We start from the raw sequence: 24,711 nt of genomic DNA, 5'->3' as shown, positions 1-24,711 counted from the left end.
GGGGGGCTAAGTCTACGCAACAGGTATTCACGTAACACCACCAACGACGTATCCCTTCTAGTCGCCTTTTACGATAAGGAGGGAAGATTTTGAGTGTATTCTTAAGCCCCAACTCACGGGGAAGAACATTTTATGTATGGGACAGATAATGCCTATTTTACAACACCGCTACATTCCTTACTTTAATTTAGGATCCTTCGCTCCCAATGAAAAACTAGAGATTCTATAGCCTTTATAACTGTGAAAAGGAGACCATTCCGCACGTATCTATGTGATGTTATAACTGTGATGGGGAGTTTTGAGAAACTTTGAGCCAAATGCATTGTACCATTCCGGAAAATTAAGACGGTTTTAAATTTTGCTAGTCCTGTTCATTTATTTAATGAAACCAATTCTATATTAATTATATCGGATTCTGATTTATTCAAAAATATATTTTTACATTGTAAGGTATTATAGAAAAAGACTTACACTTATTAATTCGGTCGTATACATTTCATTTTAAGAAAATGTACAAAAAGTAAACGTCACAGCATATCATAGCTTTGTATGAGTTTTTTTTTTTTTCAATTTTTTTTTATAATGTCTCATTGTATTTTAAAAGATCTGTACAAATTAAAAGAGAACACTAGGGACTTAAAAATTTAGAAATGCACCAATGTACGACACTCTTCCTGGATCGAGAAAATAACTACATTTTCATCACTGACTCGAACACAATGAGAGGAACAATAATATGAATAACGTATTTTATAAATACATCCATAGTTTCGTTTACTTATTAGGGTCTTATCACGATCTACTTTGTTTTTATTACAAAGAATATCCATAAATTTTATGGAGGACAGGATTCATTCTAAATAGATTTTAGAATAATTCGGAAATTATATAATGTTCAAAAAAAATGCAAAAAGGCTTATATAGAGGATTTGCCATTACAATTTTTTAAATTGTATAGTTTTCATTTAATCTACTACTTTCAAGTGCAACTTGCTAATATTCTGAGACGGCAAGGAAATAAAATATCAGATAAAAGTCTATTTCATTCTTACGAAAAATAGAATTGGATGAAAATAAATAGAGTCACATCTATCAGTTTAAAAAAAAAATATACACAATAAATTAAAAGAAAAGAGACATCTTACACATTTTCATGCACATATTTTTTAGACTAGAGAATGAAGGAAAGTGAAATATAGGGAAAATGATTATAAATTTATAAAAAATGTAGGAGGAACTAAAAGTAAATTGTTTTGAAAGGGCTCAAATAAGTAGTACGAGTATATCAAAATGCAAATATCATATAAAATCACGAGAAATATTAGGTGACAGTGTAATAAGTATTCGGTTTTGTTGAAGTTTATTTTGTCTGTTATTCTCATGCACATAGTAGGCGTTTCAGAAGCTACGGTTGACACTATCTGTGATATTGATTTTGAAAAAATCTATCTGGAAACTGGTTCGAAACTTAGATTCAATACCTACTGTTTGAGTAAAGTAATTCCTTTGCCATCTAAAAGGTTGATATTTGAAAAGATATTGTTCACATACAATTTGAAACTATTTAATATGGGCTATGGCTCCATTGACTAACATTTCAGCCTCAACAAAATATTTATCACACTGTGGTGGAATATTATATACAAACTATTGTATTTTACTTTAAAAAGAAAGTAAATTAAATGCTAGGTTTTGTTGATTTGCGGTATCAGTCAATAATCATAGCCCATGGATGATCCACTTTTCCATATTGAATATCTGTTAAGGCTTTCTTGACTTCATCGAAGACTGGTTTAGATTGCTCCATTGTAGGAATGAGGATATCTTCTCCTAAGTAGTGAATCCTTTCAATTGGACTGACTACACAAGCTGTACCAGTACCGAAAAGTTCCAAAAGCTGTGCAAAAATAATAATATTGATTTTGGTTTCAATGAATAAATATGCGGCGAAACTTACTCTTTCCTCTTTGATTAATTGGCAGACTTGAGGCATGGTGAATGACGCCTCATTGACTTTAAACCGTCCCCATTGTCGTGCTAAACTTAAGATTGAGTCTCGTGTGATTCCAGGAAGGATAAGTCCATTTAGTGGGGGAGTGATAAGTTCTTTTTCTGTTAGAAAGAAAGAAGTATTAAAGATACTATTAGGAGCAAATAATAAGCTTGACATATACCTCCATTATCATTAATGTAGAACATGAATATATTCATTGTTCCGACTTCTGTTAGCTGATGATCTTCACCATAAAGCCATAATACTTGCTGTAGTCCTTTGGATGCAGCCTCTTTCTGTACGTGAATAGTTGGTGCATAGTTTGAACCCATTTTGCGATCACCCACACCACCTGGCCACGCTCTGAAAAAATTCAATTTGAGTAAGTATTTTAGATCTTTCTGCCATTTTATTAAATGTTTTTCGTTTCAACCTAAGATATGTCCATGTATAGTATACATAGTGATATACCCATCACTCACCTTGTGTATCTAGGATCAGCTAGTAACGATACCGCTCCTGATGAACCTGGTTTGAAATATTCTCCTACAGGACAAAGAATTGTATACAATAACGCTGAATCGGATGATGCCACACCCAATGTTGGCTGTAATATGTGAACATTGAAAATAATCCTTTGAAACTGTAAATCCATTGAGTACTTACATCGATGCCGATTAAAGTTGGCCGTAAATATAAACTAGCAGCTTCTGTGTGAGGAACCCATTCTTGATCAATTGAGACTAACCGACTCAAACATTTTGTGAATTCTACACCATCAAATGTTGGCAGTCCCGAACGTTTTGCAGAAACATTCATTCGATGCATATTCATTTCTGGACGGAATATTCTAATTCTACCATCAACTCCTCGGTATGCCTTCATTCCTTCAAAGAGCTAGAAATATACATACAAATTATAACATTAAGTACTTTTGCTTTGACTACTAATTATTTGAATTACTCTTATGTTCCCATAATCTAAGAAATCTACATTATACATAAATGGTTCACAATTTAAGACAAACCAAACAAGCGCAGATGCCGACATAAACCCTTGGGTTTGGACCTACAAGTTGGTGGTGTTTCCTAAACCCAATAAGTCACCTGGAGATTCAGCATCATATCGCCCCAACTGCCTGTTGAATACAATATGGACGATGATGGAGAAAGTCATTTACAATAACCTGTTACCCATCATCTAAACCGGCAAACCCAAACTTCACGGTACATGTAATAAACATGGGGTTAATTTGGCAACCGACGGACTGAATCCTGGTAGCTGCTACGTGGTGTTGGCATTGGATGTTGAAAACGGATTCAACTCCGCCAACTGGAACTGAATTAGAAGGACATCGGTAGATATAGTTGTTTCTGAATACTTGCCGGGTCTGGTCTAACATTACCTATCAGAGAGAGTTCTCTGGTGCGAGACGAATTAGGATTGGACCGATCGGGGAGGAGTGTAATACCAGAGGATAAGAGATGCAACTCACTAGGCACCTTCACACCTCTGCCCTGGAAGCAGTGCTACCAAAAGTGAACGGCAGGCGTTGTTACTTGTACACTTATATGCAACATTTTCAGGAAAGCAATAAAGCTCTCACGGATCAGTCCTTAGATACGGAAGAACAATTTTCGTTAAAAAATTACTACAAAAATTACTACAAAGGGGAGAAAAAATGAATACGAAGTCCTTTTTGCAGTGAACTAGGGTCAGGGAAGAGACAATAATAAGGGACACCAGGGGATTTTGGGGTTTTTTTGATAGTTTTAGGGAACATGTGAATAAATAAACAAATCTATCCGAATGATAATAAATGTACTGAATATTCTGTTTCAATTGAAAAAGTTGATTTCATTGTCCTCCCCTGGGAAATATAATACAATGAAGTTAATCAACAGAAATGGAAAAATACTGGCATTATCGAAGATATACCAGTAGGTTATAATGATAACGCTGTTTGTACACGTTTCTATAATAGGAAATAAGGAATAAATAATCAAAAATCCACTAGATGTATAGTAATACATAAACATTTTTAATGGATTTTTTTATATAATGAAACTTCTAACACATTTGCTTATGGCTTGGTAAGAAGCGCCAATGTCTTTCTTTAGAGAACTATTGCTGGTTTATATATTGAATATGGTGGCTGAAAACTTCCATTTGGGTCATCGAATTATCAGCAGGCCGGAGGTAAAGCTTGATACAATATAAAATCATGAGGTTGAGTTGCGATATGTGCAATAAAAAAGCGATACCCTCTCTGACGTGAAGTAAAATAAATACATTGCAAAAAAAGTCAGTTGCCACCTCCAATATCACGTAAATGATTTTATAATTTTTATATTTAATTTTGATAAGTTCGTTGGTGGTTCAATTATGACATAGATACTTCGCATTGGTTCCAGGTCAGGGGGAGCAAACATCAGATGATTTTAGTTTCAATAATGGAATTATTTATAAATATACTGCGGCGTAGAACCTTAACAGTTGGATCATGTAATATACTTAAATTATTACCAGATATTGGTTAAGTTCCTTGTTTATATTTAGTGTTCAAGACAGTTTAAATTTTAAATCTTGTTTTTATAATTTCTGCAATATTTTAATATTTTTTAGGATTTTGAATTTAAAAAAATGTTTTTTTTTGTTTTTTTTTTAATTCTAAAACTATTTAAAAAAATCAAATAAGACATACCTCAACGGCATAGTGTAGCACTTTAGCTGCAGGGTGTAAAACTAAACTTTCTAGTGGTGTGATTTCCGGTTTTTGCCAGCCGCCCAAGCTTTTGTGATAGAATGCCTTCATCATGTGATCCGTGAAATATTTTCCAAAGGCTAAATCATCTACATCTGGTTTTGGCTGAAGTTGGGTGGGTGATGCTAGTCTGACGCTTAGTTCTGATGCCTAAAAAAAGAAAGTTTAATTAAAATTAAAACGTCCTAAATTACAATAAAATGTTTCATTGTATTCATGGCTTTAGAAAGATGAAATTAATACTATGGTTTTAATGTTATATTTCTATGGGACTAATGATAACGCTGGGGCATAGAGTCAACATATCAATCCGCTCCATTGGCACTCTTGCTCACTCTTCCTCAATGACAGGTTGACCATTGTTGTTGTGAATTGTGAATGATCCCTAATCTTTCTGTCGACAATTCCCTAGAGATGGTCTATGGGATTCAAGTCATGGGTTTATGCAAGTGATTGGAAAACGTTTACATGGTTGTTGGTCAGCCAACTCGTTGTCATTCTAGCCGAATGCTTCAGATCATTATAGAGCACATTCAATCGTTGGCCGAATTGTCGTCAACATGAGACAGCATAAACTATACCAATAAATTACAGTATTTGGTTGCAGCTAATATACTCTCGACCTTAAATATTTGACTATCCCTAACTCGAGAAAAACAAAACGAATTCACTTCCATGTTTGACCATCAACATTTGGTATTTGACCTCATAACATTTTCCAAAAAATCAGATTCTGTTTATTAAAAATTGAATGAATTTTGATTTGTTGGACCATAAGACATGGTTCCACTTTCCGACACTCCATTCAATATGTTCTTTCGCAAATCGCAATTTTTTGAGATGGTTTGCTTTCTGCTATTAATGGCTTTCCAGTGGGTCGAAAAACTTTCAATGATGTACACATATAAAACATATTCGCAACAAATTTCATTGTTCACTGCAAAATATTTTTAGCCGTACGTATCGTGATTCCCAATTACCAAGACTACGAGTTTTTGACGTAATCTGTGACATGCGTCGCCATTTTAAACGGGCTTTTTCACATAATACGGACAAGTAGATAATCCAATGCCTCAAGATGTTTCCTTAGACGTCGCTATCTTTTTTTTAAATGGAATTAGTGTTCGTCGCACTAGAGCCTTTTGAAAGACTTTAACGATCTCTTCCGACAACAGTTTTGTAACAACGCGATTATTCACACATAAATTGATAAAATTACTATAATAAATAAACGATAAATTGAGAAAGTTGAGTACGTTTTCACCGGTAATGCACACCTTGCAGTGTATACGCATTGAGTGTATATACTAGCAAGGTGGTATTGATATTTTATGCTTACGGTGCAACTATTTCAGCCGGAAGAGACAACTTTGATCTACTATAAACTTGTTAATAAAGGTAAGATTTTTTCGAATATTATACTCTATATCAGGGCCCATACTATTTCAATATTTTATAGTCCTAGGATGTACCTAAGAGGTGGTATTTCAGTTGATTCACAAAATTTATTTGAACAGATATCAGATTTTTCGAATGGGCCCTTAGGATAAGTGACATCTTTCAAATCCCCGCATCTCTCTTCACACAATTGGTGTCACAACTAAGGCTTGTTCCAAAAAGCATTAATCGAGACCTTTTATTTGATAACCCACATAGTCATATTCGATGAAAATAACTTAGCTACTCATGTATGTATGAATACTTCATTGAACCATGCAAAAGGGTATTGGTCGGTCCGTTCGATGAAGAAAGGCTAGAGATAAAGGACATATCATAAGGAGGACCTCAAAACGTAATGTGCGAAAGAAAAAAGGATTTATTTTATTCTTTTTCGTTTTTAATTTCATATATTTATTTTTTTAATAAATGGTAGAACAAACAGAAGAATTTGTAATTACATATTGTAATACAAATACGAACGAAATTCACAATATAGTCATAACATTATTATTAAATGAGGCAAAGGATAAAGCCGAAGGACCAAGGTGCAAGCAATTATAGTCGCGAAACATTCTAGGAACTCGAGAATAAAAAACACTAAGGGTGCGGACGTTATAACACGATTCATGGAAGCATATCACAGCGGCTACCAAACAGTCCACCACGCCATTACAAAGTTTAAATAGGATGCAAGTATCTAACAAAGTTCTTCGGTTTTGTAGATATGCCATTTTGTTTAAGAATTGAGGGATTCCTAAGTCCGCAACAAATTTTACAAGGCGGATTTATGTTCGTAATAATTCATACACATGACGTGTTTTTGAATTAATAGAAGGGAGCAAATACGCCCTTGTAACCATTTCGGTCACGCTGGTCCCAGAGCAGAAGTGAGGCGGCGTCTGATGAGTTGCCTCTGCCCTGGACAAAACCGCAAGTCTTAGATATGCCATATTAAGGAGAGCGCACCTTAGAGTCGGTGGGTAAATTGAAGGTATTCGTTTTGAGAATGATGGGGTCCTAAGTCCGCATCAACTTAATGCTGGACCGGACCAAATGGGGAGCAACTTACTCCCTCTTTCCTGGTCCACGGACCCCTCGCTTAGGGCTTGCGCCCAAACTTTTCAAAAAAGCAAGCGATGGCGGCTTTACGGTTTCTTACCAGGGCAGAGGCAAATCGTCAGACGCTGCCTCACCTCTGCCCTGGGAGCAGCGTGACCGTAGCGGCTCGCAGATGATAAGTGCTCCTTTATATAATTCGCAGAACACGACCAGTAGGGGAATCAACGGCAGTAATTATTTTGAGAACCTCAGCATATAGTACACACAGGAATAAATAAGGAAGGAAGGTCGTTCATAAGAAATGAAAATAGGAACGGGCCGGAATGGAGCCTCCAGCAAAATAAAAGAATGTAGTCGAGGCAAAACCATAGAAAAAGACTGTAGACAACCTTCCATTTAGGTAAGATCAGTTGTAGGAAAGCCATACGATCGCAGTTAATTGAAGAGTATAGAATGGTCAATGAAATCAAATGCTTTCGATAAATAAATATAGACTGTATAGACATATTTTTGTATCGTGTAGAGACTCTGCTACAAACTTAGTAAACTCCAGAAAATTGGCAACAGTTAAGCGCTTCGACTAAAGTCCATGCTGTTTCTTTATAATAAAGTCCCCAAAACGGTCGCGGTAGCGGAAGTTATGGTTCAAATTATACTGGTGGTAAGGGCGACTTCCATCTTGATTGGATGTCGGATACCAGTCGACTCAGTTGTGAATGAGTACATGAGTCAATTCAGGGTAATAAGCTCGGGCGAGCGCAATGCTGACCACGTTGCGTCCTATAGTGTACTGTATTGTACCCTTACAGTCTTGAATGAAGTGCTCTAATTTTTTTTTTGAAACCCGAAATAAAGACACATAATAAAATAACTTAAGCTAAAGGGATAATAGAGAGGTCCGCATCTTTTTCACTTTGGAACTTTGAATAAAATTTTTAAATATAAGTCTGCTCTTAAACGTTCTTTGTTGGGCTCCGTGTTCAACGACCCGGACTGAATTAGAAGACGCCTCGATGTCCTGACTCCTTCTTATATATATTGTAATGTTTTCCATAGCTTTAGATTTACCTTTCATGACTGCACCAAATTTTCGGTAATTTTTATTTCCTTCGTATAAAATATAATATTGGAATTTTCGTATTTCTTTTGATAGAAGAACCGTTATATGCAAAATGTATCTAAGGACTCTTTATCTAAGTCAAGATAAATGCGTTAATCTACATTTGAGCACAATTTTGTGTAATGCTTTTAATTTTTCCTCGCGAATTGGTTCAAGGTCTTTTCAATTTCTGTTTTATGAGTGTGATTTCAATCTGCGTTATTATCGTAGAAAAAAGAATTGCAAAATTCCTATTTTCATATGATTGAATCATTCCTATTTTCCTATTCCTATTTTCATATGGTTGTGGATTTTGGCAGTTTACCCGACATTATTGGGTTTTATATTATAGTTAAGATACTAAACACCAGCTTTAAAGAAGATTCGTAGATTGCAAATATCTTTTTCACATGAAAACTTACTTTAAACAACCGCCCGATGTCCGGATCATGTTCAATAGGTTTTGGTGCTACAGTTGAAAAGTCCGGGCGGATGGTGGTAAATCCAGGTTGTTCATCATCCTCTTGCTTTTGTGCTTCTTGAGTGCGTAATGAAGTGGTGCTGCATAACCGAATTTGCTGTTGAATATAATGACGAAGTTTGTGCTGGTTTCGGATGACACGACGGCAAATTTCCTAAAAATACGAATAAAAATAAATAACCTTTAAGAAAAGAGCAAAATTATATCAAAATTTATTTTGAATGGAAAATTTCAATGGAATGTATCTTGTTATGTCGTAGCTGAATTATCTGATATATTCATTTGAGAGAGCGAAACGCATTCATGATTGGATATGAATAGAAAATTTGCCCAGAATGAATGTGTGTGGCTTCGAAGATTGTAAACAAGTTTCAATTGGCTGAATGTACATATGGCTACCACTGAACTCTCAGTTTGCAATTTTGAAGGTTGTTTTCATTGATACGACTGCTTTCACGTGCGGGGCAACACAAGATCAACTTCAACTGCAATAAACAACATGTTGTTTTTCTCCACTGTTATTGTAGTATTGATATTCTTGAATCAATTATAATAGTGGAAATATTTTCCTGTTTACAAACGTTAACTAACGTTCTGTGATAGAGAATGCGATAGAGGAAAATGTAAATTCCAGATTCTACTGAAAGAAAATTCCCTTCTGGCTTATTTCGCACATTAAAATATAAGTACATATTAGGAAGCACAACTAACCTAGCCATGTAACTCTAGAACGAAGTGCATGGCACAACCCATATTTGTCTCCAGAATAGGTTACCTCCAATGATATCGGTCCAATAACCGAACTCTTCAGTTGGACAATCTTAGTAGTTATTTGATTTTTGCTTTTGCTTAAACACTCGAATCGATTGCCTTGATGGTCCTTCATGACGTGTCTTAGAGTTGTTCCGTCGACCATTTACTCCATGACGATTATCGAGTTGGATGTGTGTCAAACTCTATATCATTGTCCGGGTTCAAATTCCGGTTCGTCATGGATGTTTGTGTTCATCATTGTGTTATCCGGCTAGTGTGGGCTTATTACCATCTTACAATTAAGCGTCGTCCGTCCAGTCGCTCTCTATGGTTCTGGATGTTGGCCGACTATAAAAGACAATGAACGGCGTCTTGCGGTAATGGAGACGAAGATGCTACGTTGGACTAGTGGCATCACATGTTTAGATCACATCCGAAATGAGGATATCCGCGATCGTTACGGGGTTGCACTGATCGTGGAAAAGTTGCGAGAGAGGCGTCTTCGATGGTATGGTCACGCAATTCGTGCAAACGAGAATTCACTTGCCAAGATTGGTGTGAGCATCGAAGTCGATGGTAAACGACCAAGTGGCAGACCTAAACAACGGTTGCTTGATACGCTAGATGGGGATTTGAAAGCCTCGAGATTGCACCCGGATCAGGCATTCGATAGAGCCAAATGGCGAAACCGAGCACGACGAGCCGACCCCCCTTGTGAACGGGACAAAGGCTGAAGAAAAAGAAGAAGAATTAAGCGTGATGATAATGAAACTGAGGCATGAATTCATAGAAAGCTGGGACTGTGTAGGGGCCCTATACTTTGGCCTGACGATGGGGATGGTGGAAAGGTGGGGATTCGTTTCTGGTTCGGTACTTTCTCTGGAGCTCGGAACAGAAATTTCAATGAAAATGGATTTAATAGAGGGGCGTGTAACATTTCCACTCCTAACTTGGATTTTCTCTCCAAGGTCCCATTTCATAAAATTTTTCAAAAAAAATAACCATTTTTGAAGCAATTTTGGTTACCAGATTTTACGTTTTCTTTATTGGCTATAAAAGTCTGTATTAAAACAATAATCGTATTTCGAGAATCGGTTTTTATTTTCCATATTGCTCTGTTTTATTGAGGCAGGGAAAATAGTTTAAGTTTCATGTGAATAGATACAAAAGTATTCAAGAGAAATACATATGACAAACTGAAAGAGGGGCAGAACGCCATATCTGGATAGTCGGTGCTATAGGGATTGCAGTAGAGTTCTGTTTGAAGGGAAGAGGACTACTAAGTACTACACTTTATTAAATGATCTTACGTTCATAAGAAATAATTTCAAACAATTTATTGCGTTTAAATTTCGATTTGTACTTCCGATTAGCAAGTTCATTCCTTATCAGCTTGCGAATTTCTCGGTAACCGAAAGCTGACTTCAAGAAATACGAAAGGCTTTACAGTATTCATTTGTTACAAAGTCTGTAATTATGTATACACACCAGAAATTTTATTGCCCTTTTATTCAGTATATTATCACGTTCAATTTAATATGATAACATTATTCTCCGATGCTTTAAAGCTAAATAATAGAATTTTGATGAATGAACAAAATTGCTGACGTTTGGCCAACTCACTAGACGCTGCCTGACCTTTGCCCTGTGAAAACGCGTGTCCGCGAACTGCTACAGATGTTCTTAGCTTCGAATATATAATTTCAAAAATCCGAAATAAGTACATATGAATTATGTATATCGACTGACAACCGCCGACTTAAACCTTGGCTGGTCTGACTTCAGGCAACAACTTTTTTATTAGAGGATAGAGTGGTGTTGAGTTTGTCATTTACCCAAAAGAGTGGTGCGTGCACTAGGACGAACGAGTAAGTTGCTCATCAAAATTTATGCGGTCTGCCACATACTTGACACCGGATTCAGTACCACTCTTTTAAAATAGGGCACATTCTAAGCTATATACTTTTCAACCCTTGTTTTAAAATAAATACTATATTATATTTGGAAGTTTTGATTTGGGGAATATATGTTTCAATATGGAAAAATAAATCTTTTTTCTTCCCCCTCCCAAAGAAGAGGAGCTCGCCGCCTCCCCCTGGAAGAATTTCTTTAAAGTACAACTAAAAATCCTAACTGCGTTAGTAAATGCTTTTGCAATCTTTATGACTACAAACTTCGATGATTTTGCTTATATCAGCTTAAAAAAACACGTGATAGAGAAAAGTAATTTAACCCAGAAATAAGGTCGATCAAAGTTTTGTATATATTCTATATTTGGATTTGTATATAGGTTCATTAAGGAGAGTTCAACTTGTTAATCAGTGTTAGGAATCTGCTATTGCGAAAACGTAGTTTAATTTATAATTGTTCGTAGAATATAGTTATTCAAGAATGACTCATCATAATGTTTCAGTTGTTAAATATTTTATATTAAGAGATTAAAAATTTAGATAGATAGGTCACTGGAATAAGCAGGGCTATATTAAATGATAATTTTGCAGGCATGAAATATATTATACTTTCTTGCAGTTACATTTATGGGATTTATAATTCTACATTTTGTGTTGGCTGGGCAAGGCACAAGCAAGATATATTTTGGGACCACATAATGTTGACAGGGACAGAAAAGAATTTGGAACCATCAAACTTTTGAGTTTTCAAGTGTTCAAAAAAGATATTTTTTTCTCGCTCTTATAAAGCCCTAAAAATCCGTAGAAAACAAAACTCAGTTTATTGGGGAAGATGCGGATAGAAGGAACATAATGTAATCAACATAAAGCAAGCAACTGATGGTGAGGAGGGGGTTATGGCTGTTGATCAAGAATAAAACCGTAGTGGACCTAGAATAGAACCTTATGGTACACCAGGAGAGGGGAAAGGAACCTGATATGCAACCAACAAAATAAACGCATTAGAAATGATTAGAGAGGTAGGAGGCGAGCCCTGTAATGAGTAACAGGGGAATGTTAACAGAGGCGCAAAAAAATCGTATAATTAATGGAGTCAAAACATTTAGAGGAATCCGTGTGCATGATGTGCATTTCCTGTGCAGCATTCATACATTTGCCCACGGAGTTAGTGAAGACTGGTAGGTAGTACCGGTGGATTGACGTTCCCAAAATCGTTGACTTTAGCTATGAGGTGGCCAGTCAATCACTCGTTGACATATCTACTAAGAATTTTGAAACCGTAGGAGAGGAGGCAAGAACGGTAGTTCTTGATGGGTGAATGATAAGGATAATGGAAGCGTTTTTCTGTTAAAAATTAAATTAGAAGTTTATTTTTTAGTAAAAAAGAATTTACGATGATTGTCACATTGGCGCCAAGGTTGACCATGAAGTACTCAACTAAGGACGGGATAAAAGGATGATATTGCAGAAGATGCAGGGCAGACTGCACAAAGTAGACCAGAGGGGCTTCAAGATTTTACTGAAGTATAGTAGAGCTTTAAACTGAGTAAGATCAACATGGCTTTTGGAGGATTTTCCTTGCAGCATATAACAGACGAAGCTTTTTATCGTGTTAGTGGTGAACCAGAAGGGGTAAGAGAACAGGGGCCTGGTGGAGAATGGAAACTAAGAAGGACGCGATTTCAAGAGCAGGATGATGAACATTAGAAGTAATTTAAGGATAGATATCTGGAAATTGGGAAATGCAATGGGCGGGTGGATTGTAGAGGAAAAGACCGAGAGTGCTGTTGAAGTGATTTATAGTAAAGCCAAACTGAAGAACTGTACAGGCATTTATGAAGGTCTATAAGAGGAGAAAGGAGGAAGAACTTATCAGGGAGTGGTAAAGACAATAGGGAGATTAAAATCCCCACAAACAATGAAGCTGAGCGATGAGATAACTAGTTAACGGTTAGGTCGTCCGTTAATCTACCAAAGAAATCCTTGTACATGTGAAAAGGGTTAGGATAAGGGAAATACAGACGGGGAATAACAAATGGATTTGCATCACGCGCAAAAATGCAGTATATAATAAAATTTTTCAGCAAAACCACCCTGAATTGTTAGAGAAAATATCTTGAGTCAAAAGAGTGCGGTGGTCAACGGAAGCTCCATGCCATGTCTTGCGTTTGAATCCCGGTTGCAACCATGGATTTTGCAATCGTCTAAAGGGAATACTAAAATTAATAGACCAAAGGCAAGTACTGGGTGGAAAATTTAAGTTGAAATTTATTAACTGGCATGAATGAAATTCGTTGGTTTTCTAATTGTCAAAAAGTATCCTAATCACTGTCAAATATGCACATTATCTCATTAGACAATCATCAGGATTGGAAGCATGAATAGCTTTTATGCTCTCGAAATCATAATGTACACATAGCATCATGGAAGCTAACCAAACAGGTTTTGATAATTCATTGAAGACATATTTTAAAAATTATGATAATTTAATAATATGAATTAGCATTCTAATCGACCTCAATCATTGCGATCTTTTGCGTTGATATATGATTCGCTGATCATGTTAGGGTCAATATTTCGTCAGATTTGTTTTCTATAACTTCTTACCGACTGTTTAACTGTTTCCATGTTTTTTTTTATAATGTGTTGTTATTGAAATAATGGAAAGAATTGGTTGGGAAAATCCGAGTATGATTGGAATAATAAAATATATATCAATAATTAAAATAAGGTATTTCCTTCAATAATAAAAAAGAAAACAAAAACAAACTCGAAAAGGCGCAATCTTCTGGTTCAAAATATAAATCACTCTGTTTTCGAATTGAATGACCAGAGCTTTTGAGCATAGACTGATGAAAAAAAATGGTTGAATTACGCCATATGTAGGGAAACCCGAGTATGATTTCAATTATAAAAAAATTATAATTAAGGTAAGCGGCTGATTTTTTTTTAAAAAAAAAAAGAAAAACAGAACATAGGAGAAGAAAATTTTCTGTTCCAAGTATAAATCAATCATTATTCATTTAGAAAATTAAAAATTACATTACTGGGATTTGGAATGGCTTATAATTTAGACTAATAGTGGACTAATAGCGAGAAAGTTAAATTTTCACAACGAAAATTGAAATATGAAGTTAAAGAGAAAACTGTTGGTTGTGGGTTGGTTATTAAAATATAAAATTTTACAACTTCTATACAATAAAATGTGCAAAAAACGACTGATTTTGCTGATCTTTTGGAACCGTTCAGCCCGACGATAGCCATGTATTACTATAACCAGAAAGAAATTCATCATTATATACAATACAATTCATTAAAAATTCAGAAAAATAAACTTATTTTTGGAGGCTAAAGAATAGGAAAATCCCTAGGTAGTAAAATCCGGTCACAAAATAATTCAAATTTCATCGTCAAATCACTTTCTGCTAAAATTGCATGATCTAACCAAAAACAAGTCGGGATACCGGAAGCCGGGCGCTTCTGATATGAAAGGTCTTGTTTGTTTCTTCTGTGAGTATATTTGAGTGCAGAACTAGCCCATTTGTACGTAGCCCGTTATCTATATGCATTTTCAGACTCACTTTAGTGTCATATTGATATTTAGTTGCAGTAAATTTACACGGTAAGGTCAACTTTGAGCTACTATAACTTTATTAGTAATGGTATGATTTGGATCAAACTTGGGGATAATATGGTTCATATTATATTCTATACTACGATAAATTTTTATTTTTACTCAATTTCCCCAAAAATATGATAATGTACTATTATTAACTAATTTGAGCAGATATCGATATAGAGAGTATTTTGAGGCCTGGATACCATATAGAGGCAATTTTATGTTTTTTTTAGTTTTTTCGGTTGGGTAGTTTTTGAGAATGGGTCGGTTAAAGAAATCATCACTTTCCACCCCTCCCACTCCTCGCGTTTCTAACAAATCAAAAAGTACAAATGAAGACCTTTCATTTGATACCCAACATGGCTATATTTGGTGAAAAAAACTTGTATACCCCCTTTTGCATATATGGGACCCCCCTCAAGGATATCACTCACTAAATGTCTGAGCGTTCACAGTTTCCACTTTATCACCAAATTTCGTGGCAATCGGTATAGCTGTTTCTGAGGAAAGTGCGTGTGACAGACAGACAGACGGGCAGACAGACATTGAGCCGATTTTAATAAGGTTTTGTTTTGCAAACAAAACTTCAAAAAAACCTTTCGCCCATTCCTCTTTCCTATTTAAGTACTACGCGATCAATTCAACAGTTGACGTAGATAAAAACAAAATAAAGAGAAGCTCGCACTTTTCCTAACGAAAAATGTAAACAACATTCAATACTAAATCATTCTAAAATTATACTAAATGCATTGTACGTACAAATATACAATATTATTTTGAATTCAATTACTTTATCGATGAAAGTAAAATTTTGTTGACCCTGGCCTTAACACTAGCACATTTGTATGTCAATGGATACACCAATATCATAAAATCACTTTTCTTCCAATTTATTTATTTTCATTTTTGTTATTGTGCTTAATTTACTGGGCTTTTGCAATTTATCTTGAGTACATATGCCCGATAGATATGCCAGTAATTTTGTGGTGAAGAAAACTCGAATATTTATAGAAAGTGAAAAGCTCAATTTAGATAAATTTATTTTTATCCAAGCTGAATGCAAACGTAATAGAATGATTAGCTCATTTGAGAATTGTTCTGTGATGTTTAATCGAAATGGATAGAAGATAAAGTGGGATAAGAAATTGGGTAAGTAAAATAAGAGATTTTCTTTCATAACCTCAGTCCTGGCATGTTAGCGGATTTGAGAAAAAACCGCCCAAAAGGGAATACTGAAAGAAACGTTTTAGAATAACAACAATTACAGCACAATCTATGACGTCAATGTGCTTGCTGATTTTAATACGAACCTATTGAGTTGTTAGAGTGGCTTACCGAACTGAATTTAAATTTAATTCTACCAGATGACCTGAAAATCTTGAGGTCATAGATACATGCGCAGAGCACCAATTATTTAATATTTTTTATATGAATATTGAAATCATACTAAATTTTGCTTTGTCATTTTGTCTTAGTCTAGAAAAACCATTCGCAAGTGCGGTTCCCTACCAATGTTCACTAGGGTGCTGCATGGGAAGTGGTTGCCAATATCAATCGGAAGTTTCCATCTTTCATATAATCTCCAATGAAGAACAATGCTCAATCACTTACCTTTGACAGGGTTGGCTTTAGGTAGGTTTAAAAGAGAACGGTTAGGTCATACATTAAAAAATTGTCTAACTAAATATTTGTTTGGGTATCACAAATATTTAGTTGGTAATGGTAATTTACAGAAGAAGGCGAAAAGAGCCACGTTTCTTTTCACAGAAGGATTGCATTCAATTAAGTTCATGAAAGACGGTTATAATTGAAGAATGACCATTTTATCTAGGGAGTTTCTTGAAAAACCGTAAACAACGAATTGAACTTATATGCAGAAGTTTAAATTTATTGACGTATATAGCAAGCTATTAGACATCAGAGCTATTATAGATCAAAACGATTGCAAATTCAACTTGGAAATAGCAAAAAAAAACCTAAACCCCATTAAGCAAATAAGGGCTTGCTTGTCTAAGTTATACAACAGAAATTCATGTAACTAGAAAAATACAATCAAAGAATAATAATTTTATAGAAATTGTAAAAAGAACCATTCAAAGAAACTCTATTTGTAAATTTTAGTAACGGCAGATCGTAGAACTTTAGTTTTTTTCATACCGATATTTTCTAAACATTCTTCTTCTCTCCCAACTGTTTCAATGGATCTACACGTGACATCTGTTTCCCATAAAAAATTATTAAAATTAGGTAATTGTTTGTTCACCTGTCGCACGTAATATAAGGAGATTTTTGAATCGCTGAGTTACAAAATATGCACGAAATATGGTAGTAATGAAACGTGAGTAAAAATAATTAGCATCTTTTTCAAAGTAGGCTTGTTTCAGTTACCGTTCGCGCGTTATTGCCCAAAGTGACGAAAGAGGTGTAGAGAGGTCTACTACCCAATGCAGAAAATTATGGCCTTTTGGAGTACGTATAAGTAGTGGTGTTTATATACTGAAAAATAGTAGGGATTGAGGGGTCCAATACCCGCATTCATTTAGTGAAGAACCGGATTAATTGGATAAATATTTGCTCTCACTCGAAAGACCCCTAAACTCCCAACTTTTTAAGAAAAGACGCCTTGTGGTTTCGTTCAGGGTAGAGGTGGCTCATTATATGTTATATTATATGTTTTTGATCTGGATCCTGTGACCGAAATGCCTCTCAGTATGTTATACGAAACAGCAAATCATCCTTTTTTTGAGAAGTTGTGTGCTTAGTCCAGAAAAAGGGAGTCAGTGGAGCAAAAAATATGGGAGAAGTTTCTCTCCAGTTGGTCGTATCAATAATAAGTTAGATGCAGTTCACTACACTTAAATTTTTAAAAAGAATAAAATACCTCGGCTAAGCCTAGGGCTAAACAATGCGGTTTACACCTTGGTTATAATTCGCAATCATTTTGTGTTTGCGACCGTATATAAGGGAATGAACAACATATGGGAACTAGTGGAAACCAAAGGCAGTGCTGAAGCTTCATCTGATGAGTTGCCTCTATCCTGGACAACACCACAAATCGTCCTCTTTGTTTTAGAAAATTGTATTACATATCCGAAACACTCCTGATCATTTTTTACCCCACTAACAGTGCAGACTCCAAATATGTATCAAACCTGAAAAGCGTAGCTACTGGTACTTAGTGCTTTCACAGAAAACACCAGCACAAGGATTTATTTATCCGAAAAAATATTTTTAAATAGACTCGAGGAAAAGCTGTCGAAAACTAGGCTACTATCTGAAGTTGGTTTAAATGTTAAAGTAATGTGGGTCATGTGAAATAGTTAGTTAGACTGGTATTTTGAAAGTTTTGGTTGGCTTCGTGCGCCAAATCGATCCTAATGGAATTGCCTCTTCGAGATTAACACTAATTTTAGAAATCGGGGAGTGTCGTCAAGTTATGTGAAGTCATTCAACTAATTGATGCCTTGGTTTACTGGATCGATCATGATAGGTCCTCTTCGAGACAAGCATTGTTTCCAAAGATTGCAAACTACCGCCAATCGATAAAATTCTCCAACATTGCCCAGTGGTATAGTTTTTAAGTGAAATGAATTTGATTTCTTTACAATTATCCAGAATGAGTTAAAACACTTCCGGCATTTTTTGATTACTTATCAGGCAATCAAAGTCACATGGTCCTTCTTCTATGATATATCGTGCTATTATCGGTTTCCGAGACATGCTCTTCTTTATTTTTCCTGGCAGCTTCCGCTTGTATTGCATGCTTTTCCTAACGTCCCGAAACCAATCTTTTAATTTATCTTATGTAAATCTTCTTATTGTCTGGACACATTACTTTATATATTTTGCTGGACTTTAATTTGTGGTCTTTGGGAAATCTCAGTTTGGCTTTGATCTGATGTTTCCTATTCGATAGCGTCATGTCGATTTTCAAGCCTTTCATAATTTTTTTAGCTTTGACTAAACTGCTGAGTGCGTGACCCCTATTTTCCATTTCGTTTTGTCATTGTTAAAGGGACACTTTTTTGTATATGGGAGTGGTTCGAACTTCGCGGAATGGCTCTTTGAGTACAGGTGGGTTTTCTAAAGATGCAAAAGAGAATAATTTTTCTTCTGTAATAATTTTTCAATTGATTTCTATCGCAAATTCCAAATTCTGATACGCCTTGTTCAAAACCTCCAGCCATTCCTTCACTATCTCTTTGTGGGTAGTGGTAAACATCTCATCCAAACATTTTATCCAAGGGTATAGGAACCATACTGTTGAATTGTAGATCATTCCCGATATTATCCACAAATAGGTCACTCAACAAAGGTGACAGGCGCTCCCCATTGTCATGCTCCTGCTTCCTTTGTAGACTCATCCTCTGAATGTAACGATTGTCCGTTATGCATATCTTTCACGGTAAGGCTGTGAGATCTTTTCCTAACGCTGCGATGCTAGAAAACAAGGCTTTCACGTCGAAATCGTTTATCAAGGGTCCTTTATCTTCCTGATAAGGTTCTCTCCCCTCGTGACGGATCTTCAAAAGTCCTGAAGTTCTGAGGTACCAAAATGCATTTTAGAAAAAGCAAAGGAAGTGTTTTATTATTTCTAATAAACCGAAGACAGAGTAGTGATTTTTAGAGCACACTAGACATACTAGAAAATTGAAACGAATAGCATAGCTAGTTTCTTGCACACTCAAAAGCTGTGAAATGATTACGTTAACAAGACGTTTCACACGAGTTTCCATGAGGTCACAGCTCCAAATTTCCGATTTGCTAATAGTTATGCAAGTCTGGGTTGTATGGATCACGTTGATATTCATATGGCTGGTCTTCAATCTTTGAGTTTTGTGTTTTAAGATTTGCCTGATACTCTTATGAAATCCCATTATTTCTTTGTTTTATATTACCCAGTACTTTCTGGCTTTAGTTAAATTTAGTAATCTCAAATGATAAGTGGTTCTGAAATATTCTCGAAATAGTCTGAATTGGCAGCACCATTTTCGGTTATAGGCTTCATCTAGGTGGAGTTAAGAGATTCTCAAATCACAATCCAGCATAGAAGACGCCCCTCTTGCGATTTTTTCACAATCGGTGCAACCACATATCGATCGTGGATGTTCTAATTTTGAAAGTGATCATAGCGTGCTATGCCATTCATCCCACACAGGAACTTTATCGTCATTACTGCGAGGCATCGTTCATGGCTTTTGGGGACCATACTGCGGTAAATTTTAGATGTGAGACGTTCGTTGATGCTTAAATCATGAAGAACGCCATTTGTGAAACACCAGTTTTTCCAATTTGTGCTGATGCGTGAAGCAATTTTATTACAAAGTTCATCGTTGCCTGATAGCATTGATCCAGGATACTTCAAACGCTCGGTTGTGGGTAGGTTGCTGCCACTGACAGTAATAGTGCCTGTTTCGCCCGTTAAAGTCAATGCTGTATGCGGCAATCATTCCACTTGCAGGAATCATCTGCTTAGGTTAGTCTGAAGGGGATTGGACATTGGGTGTCCCGCATAACAGTGTCCATGGTAAGAGCAAGAGGAGTGGTGAGAGGGCACTTCCGTGATGATGAGCGATTTAACTCAGCGTATGAGTTCTTCTGGTACTTGCTATTTCCGCAGACGGTGAAACACTTCCTCTAGATCTAGGAATGCAATGTAGAGTGGGTGATCTTTCTTGCCGTATTTCTCCATGAGTAACCACGTAGTGTGTATTGCATCGGTAGCCCCATTAAGCTTGAAAAAATCGGTCTGGTTAACGGTTATTTGAACGATATTGCGAAAGCGGTTGTCAAGAATGTGTTCATAAAATGCTTACAACAACTCAATTCTGAACCCAATATGCGTATCCATCCGTATATTTGTATCCAACATACGTGGTTATCTACCGTAGTTTCATTCTCAAATATAATCTATCTTTAAATAGGTGATAGTTTCGACATTTTTAATGTTCTGTGTAAAAGAAAACCTTACTCAAATCAATCCGTGTGTCACATCCAATTTTCTCGGAAATTACTGAACCTATTGGCACGAATTTCGGTTAGAACATGTGGTTTGTGAATGTCTTTACAAGCAATGCAGTGGCGTGATTTCGTGTTATATAAGTTCAAGGAGGAGCTACCCGTACATGTGAGGGAGAGAGGGGAGACTTTGTTCATCATAATATGGTCATGTGGGGTATCAAATGAAAGGGTGCAATTAACAATTTTTAAAACTAACCCAGATTTCCACATCAGCTAGATGATAAGGGAGTAACGAGCCAAAATGTAGGCTCGTTTTCAGAACCTACCCATCTTGAAAATCACAGAGGTAAAATCTAGGCCTCAAAATACATCTCATTTTAATATCATTTGTTTAAATGAATTTAAAAGTGGTATATTGCTATATTTTGGAAATTAATCAAACCGAACAACCCTTAAATTCATTATAGATATAATACAGGGCACAATAATGAACAAAGTGTTGTAAATCCTACTATTAATAACGAAGTTATGCTAGGTCTTAAAGTGTTCCGTATGAATTTACTGTCCCTGAGACATTCTACGCAGAAAATATTCTTTATGTATAGTGGTATACATAAATCAGTGAATCCTCTGAAATTATAGTCGGAAATATTCAATTGCGTACCATTAATTCACATGCATACATATACACATATGCACGCACTGGCAATGAGCAGTGTTTGTTTGTTTTTGTTAAGATATATGTATTGGCTTTCTTATGTATGTATATCTGGAAGTTTTCTAAATACATTAGGGGTTTTATTGAATTTTAAGACATATACGGATTAAAAAAGACCCAGATTGAGAGTTCTCTATGTAAGAAAAATACAAAAACCTTTTATACCAGAAGCGTCCAGTTTCTGGTTTCCCAACTTGTTTCTTTCTATTCCAAATGAATTGCATCATCCAGATATCGTTGACTTATTATTCTAATTTTATATACAGAAAATTGTTGTAGGCCGAGCAGTAGAATATGCATTTCTTTGGATAATAATTAATCCACAAAATCCTCACGCATATATTTATATATATTTACATATCGATGTGAAGCTTACTTGAAAACCTTGCACAATTTAGTTGCAAGTGTAGTACAAGGCCTACCACTTTTTTTTTCAAAATATTTTTAACACCTTTAACCTTTTTATTTGTTTGTTATTGCTGCGAGGAAAACCAAAATAATCGGGATAAAAGTCTTTCTAAGGTAGTATTTAAGATAATTAAGATAAGGAGACAATAAAAGACATATCAACTGAACATTGTTTCAAATATTCTTTTTTACCAGTCAAAAGTCAATCCTTGCAAGTATGTATGATATTAGAAAATATTTTTAAACAAATTCCTTTTGAAAATTTTATGTTAACATTTTTTCAAAACGCTGGAGAAATTGAATCGACAACTAAACAACCTAGTTCTGTCTATCCCTTTCTAGAATTAAGTTAATTAAATTATGAGACATTAATTACATCAAAAATATCAGATCAGAAATTTTTTAAGTGAATAGAGTGACAGAAGCAAATATAAACTTATATAAGCTGGACGTCCTTCTGAAAAGAATATTTGCAAATTCAATCACCTTGTCTAGAAAGTTGAAATTCAAAATGCCATCGAGACGAATAAATAAAGTATCTTTTTTACGGTCGCTAGCTCATTTATTCAATTGAGGGAATTTATTCAGCACACGCAAAATTTGAGTTTCACATCAAGCTCATAAGAGTTGGTAACAGAATACCGTAAAGCGTCTCTTCAACATAAATGATACCATGTACTAAAATTCATCTTGTCTGCTTCCAGTTGAGATATTTTTAAAATCAGATATTCGCACGCGAATAAACCCCAAACACGTTTTTCATTTTTTTTTTCTATTATCTTCATCAAAAACTTGTTTCTAAGCTCGAAAAAAAAGAAGTTTTTTTAAAGATCATCGGAATCGCTTATCAGCTAATTTGACTCTACTGAAAATAGCAAATTATCACCACGACAACAGAAGAAAAGATTGGTATTTTGATTATTAGGAAAGGAGAAACTTTTCGCAAGCTTCAATGGGAGACAATACAAACGACATGATGTATGGCAGTAGATATTTTAGAATTAGAGTTATAGATGATTTTTCCAATATTGGTTACAATAAATGCGAGTAAGGTTCTCCTTTGTAGATTTGAAAAATGGTGAAAAGTATGAAAAATTATACATTCATGAAACCATGTTGAAAGGAACAACCTTTTGGAATAATCTGCAATTCAATTTTTATGGGGCATGTTTTTGCCTTACGCTGATATTAGGTGTTCAACTAAACTTTAAATTAAATGCGAAAAAATGTCCCAGACGTTTTCAATTGGCTTTGGCAAACAAAAAAGTTTTTATAATTACCTTGGTTCCAAGAACCATCCTGATGGTTTAAACTGGGTGTATCAGCACTTTGCAGAATATATAAAAATTACTAAGCAACCTCTTCACAGTATTGCACACTTTTCACTTTTTTCTTGAATCGATCACTTTACTCCTTTTCCTATTTAGTTGAAATATTTCACAAGTATATATTGCACAATATTCATTCACAACTTGCACTAGCCACACTTTTTTTTCGTATCTTTAGTCGAGTAAAGAATAGAATAAATTCGCAATTATTCACTTTTTATTTCCAACAGTCTCTTGTAGCCACGTCCTAATACCCCAGTGGATGATGAAAAACTAAGCACAATTTCGAATGTGTCTCGACACTTTTATTTAAAACTTTTTATTCGATCACCAGCAACAAGAAAATAAAATTAAAAATAAAGCATATATACATATGTGTATTCGTTCACATATGCGAGACAATATACAACTTGCTCGATCACTCTAGACAATATGTATAAATCGACCGAAAAAGATTGTCTTTTCGGGTTGATAAGGACGGCACAGTATAGATAGTCTTTAATATACAGTCAAATCAAATATGCTAAATCGGAAAAATTATGTATGTATGTATATTCACGAAACAGGAAAAAAAAAGTGAAGGAATCAACAATATGCGAATAACCAGTTGAACTCACACACTATCACCAATTTCACACGATTGAAAAAATCTTTTGCTTGTGCGAAAAGTTTTAACACTGGCTCTCCTTTAAGAACCACAACTAAGAGCTTCTTATGGCTGAGAGTAGCGGCTAAGCGACCTACCGTCTTTATGTTGGGTGGCTTAGGCCAGTGCTTCGATTTATAGGCTTTGCAGAAATTATCCGTTTGCGCAAACAGTGGGACTGAACTGTGGTGCCGCTCCAATCTGGAGCCGGGATCATCAATTATCTACGTCAACAATAAGACAGCTAAGAGACCAACCAGATAATATGCCGATTCCAATGAAATAATTAAATTCAAACCTTATCTATTGCTATTACACAAAACACTCTTAGATACTACTGGTAGAAACGGCAGAGATTTGAGGGGAAGACATGCTTGTCTCGCTTATCATGTAACCAAGCCTTTAGTATCAATGAACGCGTTAGTTTTATTCAGACTGAAGTGTACAATCTTTGCCAGAGTGCGCACTTGGTCCCATTAAACGCATTTCCCTTCTTCCATATCATTAAGCGGATTATCTATCTTTGGTGCGT

The 24,711-nt window shown here is 35.4% G+C and overlaps 1 protein-coding gene across 1 annotated transcript; it reads right to left on the bottom strand.

Moving 5' to 3' along the window:
* Positions 1-399: 399 nt before the first annotated feature.
* On the bottom strand, positions 400-24,282 carry LOC119657083 (branched-chain-amino-acid aminotransferase). The gene is made up of 8 exons (XM_038063839.1): positions 23,486-24,282; positions 8,778-8,990; positions 4,698-4,907; positions 2,660-2,890; positions 2,476-2,600; positions 2,175-2,356; positions 1,958-2,112; positions 400-1,897 (listed from the first exon to the last, which is right to left on the bottom strand). The coding sequence occupies exons 1-8, from the start codon at positions 23,501-23,503 to the stop codon at positions 1,709-1,711; spliced, it is 1,323 nt and encodes a 440-aa protein (XP_037919767.1). The 5' UTR covers positions 23,504-24,282; the 3' UTR covers positions 400-1,708.
* Positions 24,283-24,711: the final 429 nt, after the last annotated feature.

The sequence above is a fragment of the Hermetia illucens genome, chromosome 5 (genome assembly GCF_905115235.1).
Source record: "Hermetia illucens chromosome 5, iHerIll2.2.curated.20191125, whole genome shotgun sequence".
Classification (NCBI taxonomy): Eukaryota; Metazoa; Arthropoda; class Insecta; order Diptera; family Stratiomyidae; genus Hermetia; species Hermetia illucens.
The sequence above is the reverse complement of the archived record's forward strand: the minus strand, read 5'-3'. Positions and strand labels throughout refer to the sequence as shown.

Coding starts and splice junctions, on each gene's coding strand:
- LOC119657083 (XM_038063839.1), bottom strand. Junction 2,601..2,659: donor CAACTTTAATCGGCATCGAT/GTAAGTACTCAA, acceptor CACATATTACAG/CCAACATTGGGTGTGGCATC. Junction 2,113..2,174: donor CTACATTAATGATAATGGAG/GTATATGTCAAG, acceptor TCTTTCTAACAG/AAAAAGAACTTATCACTCCC.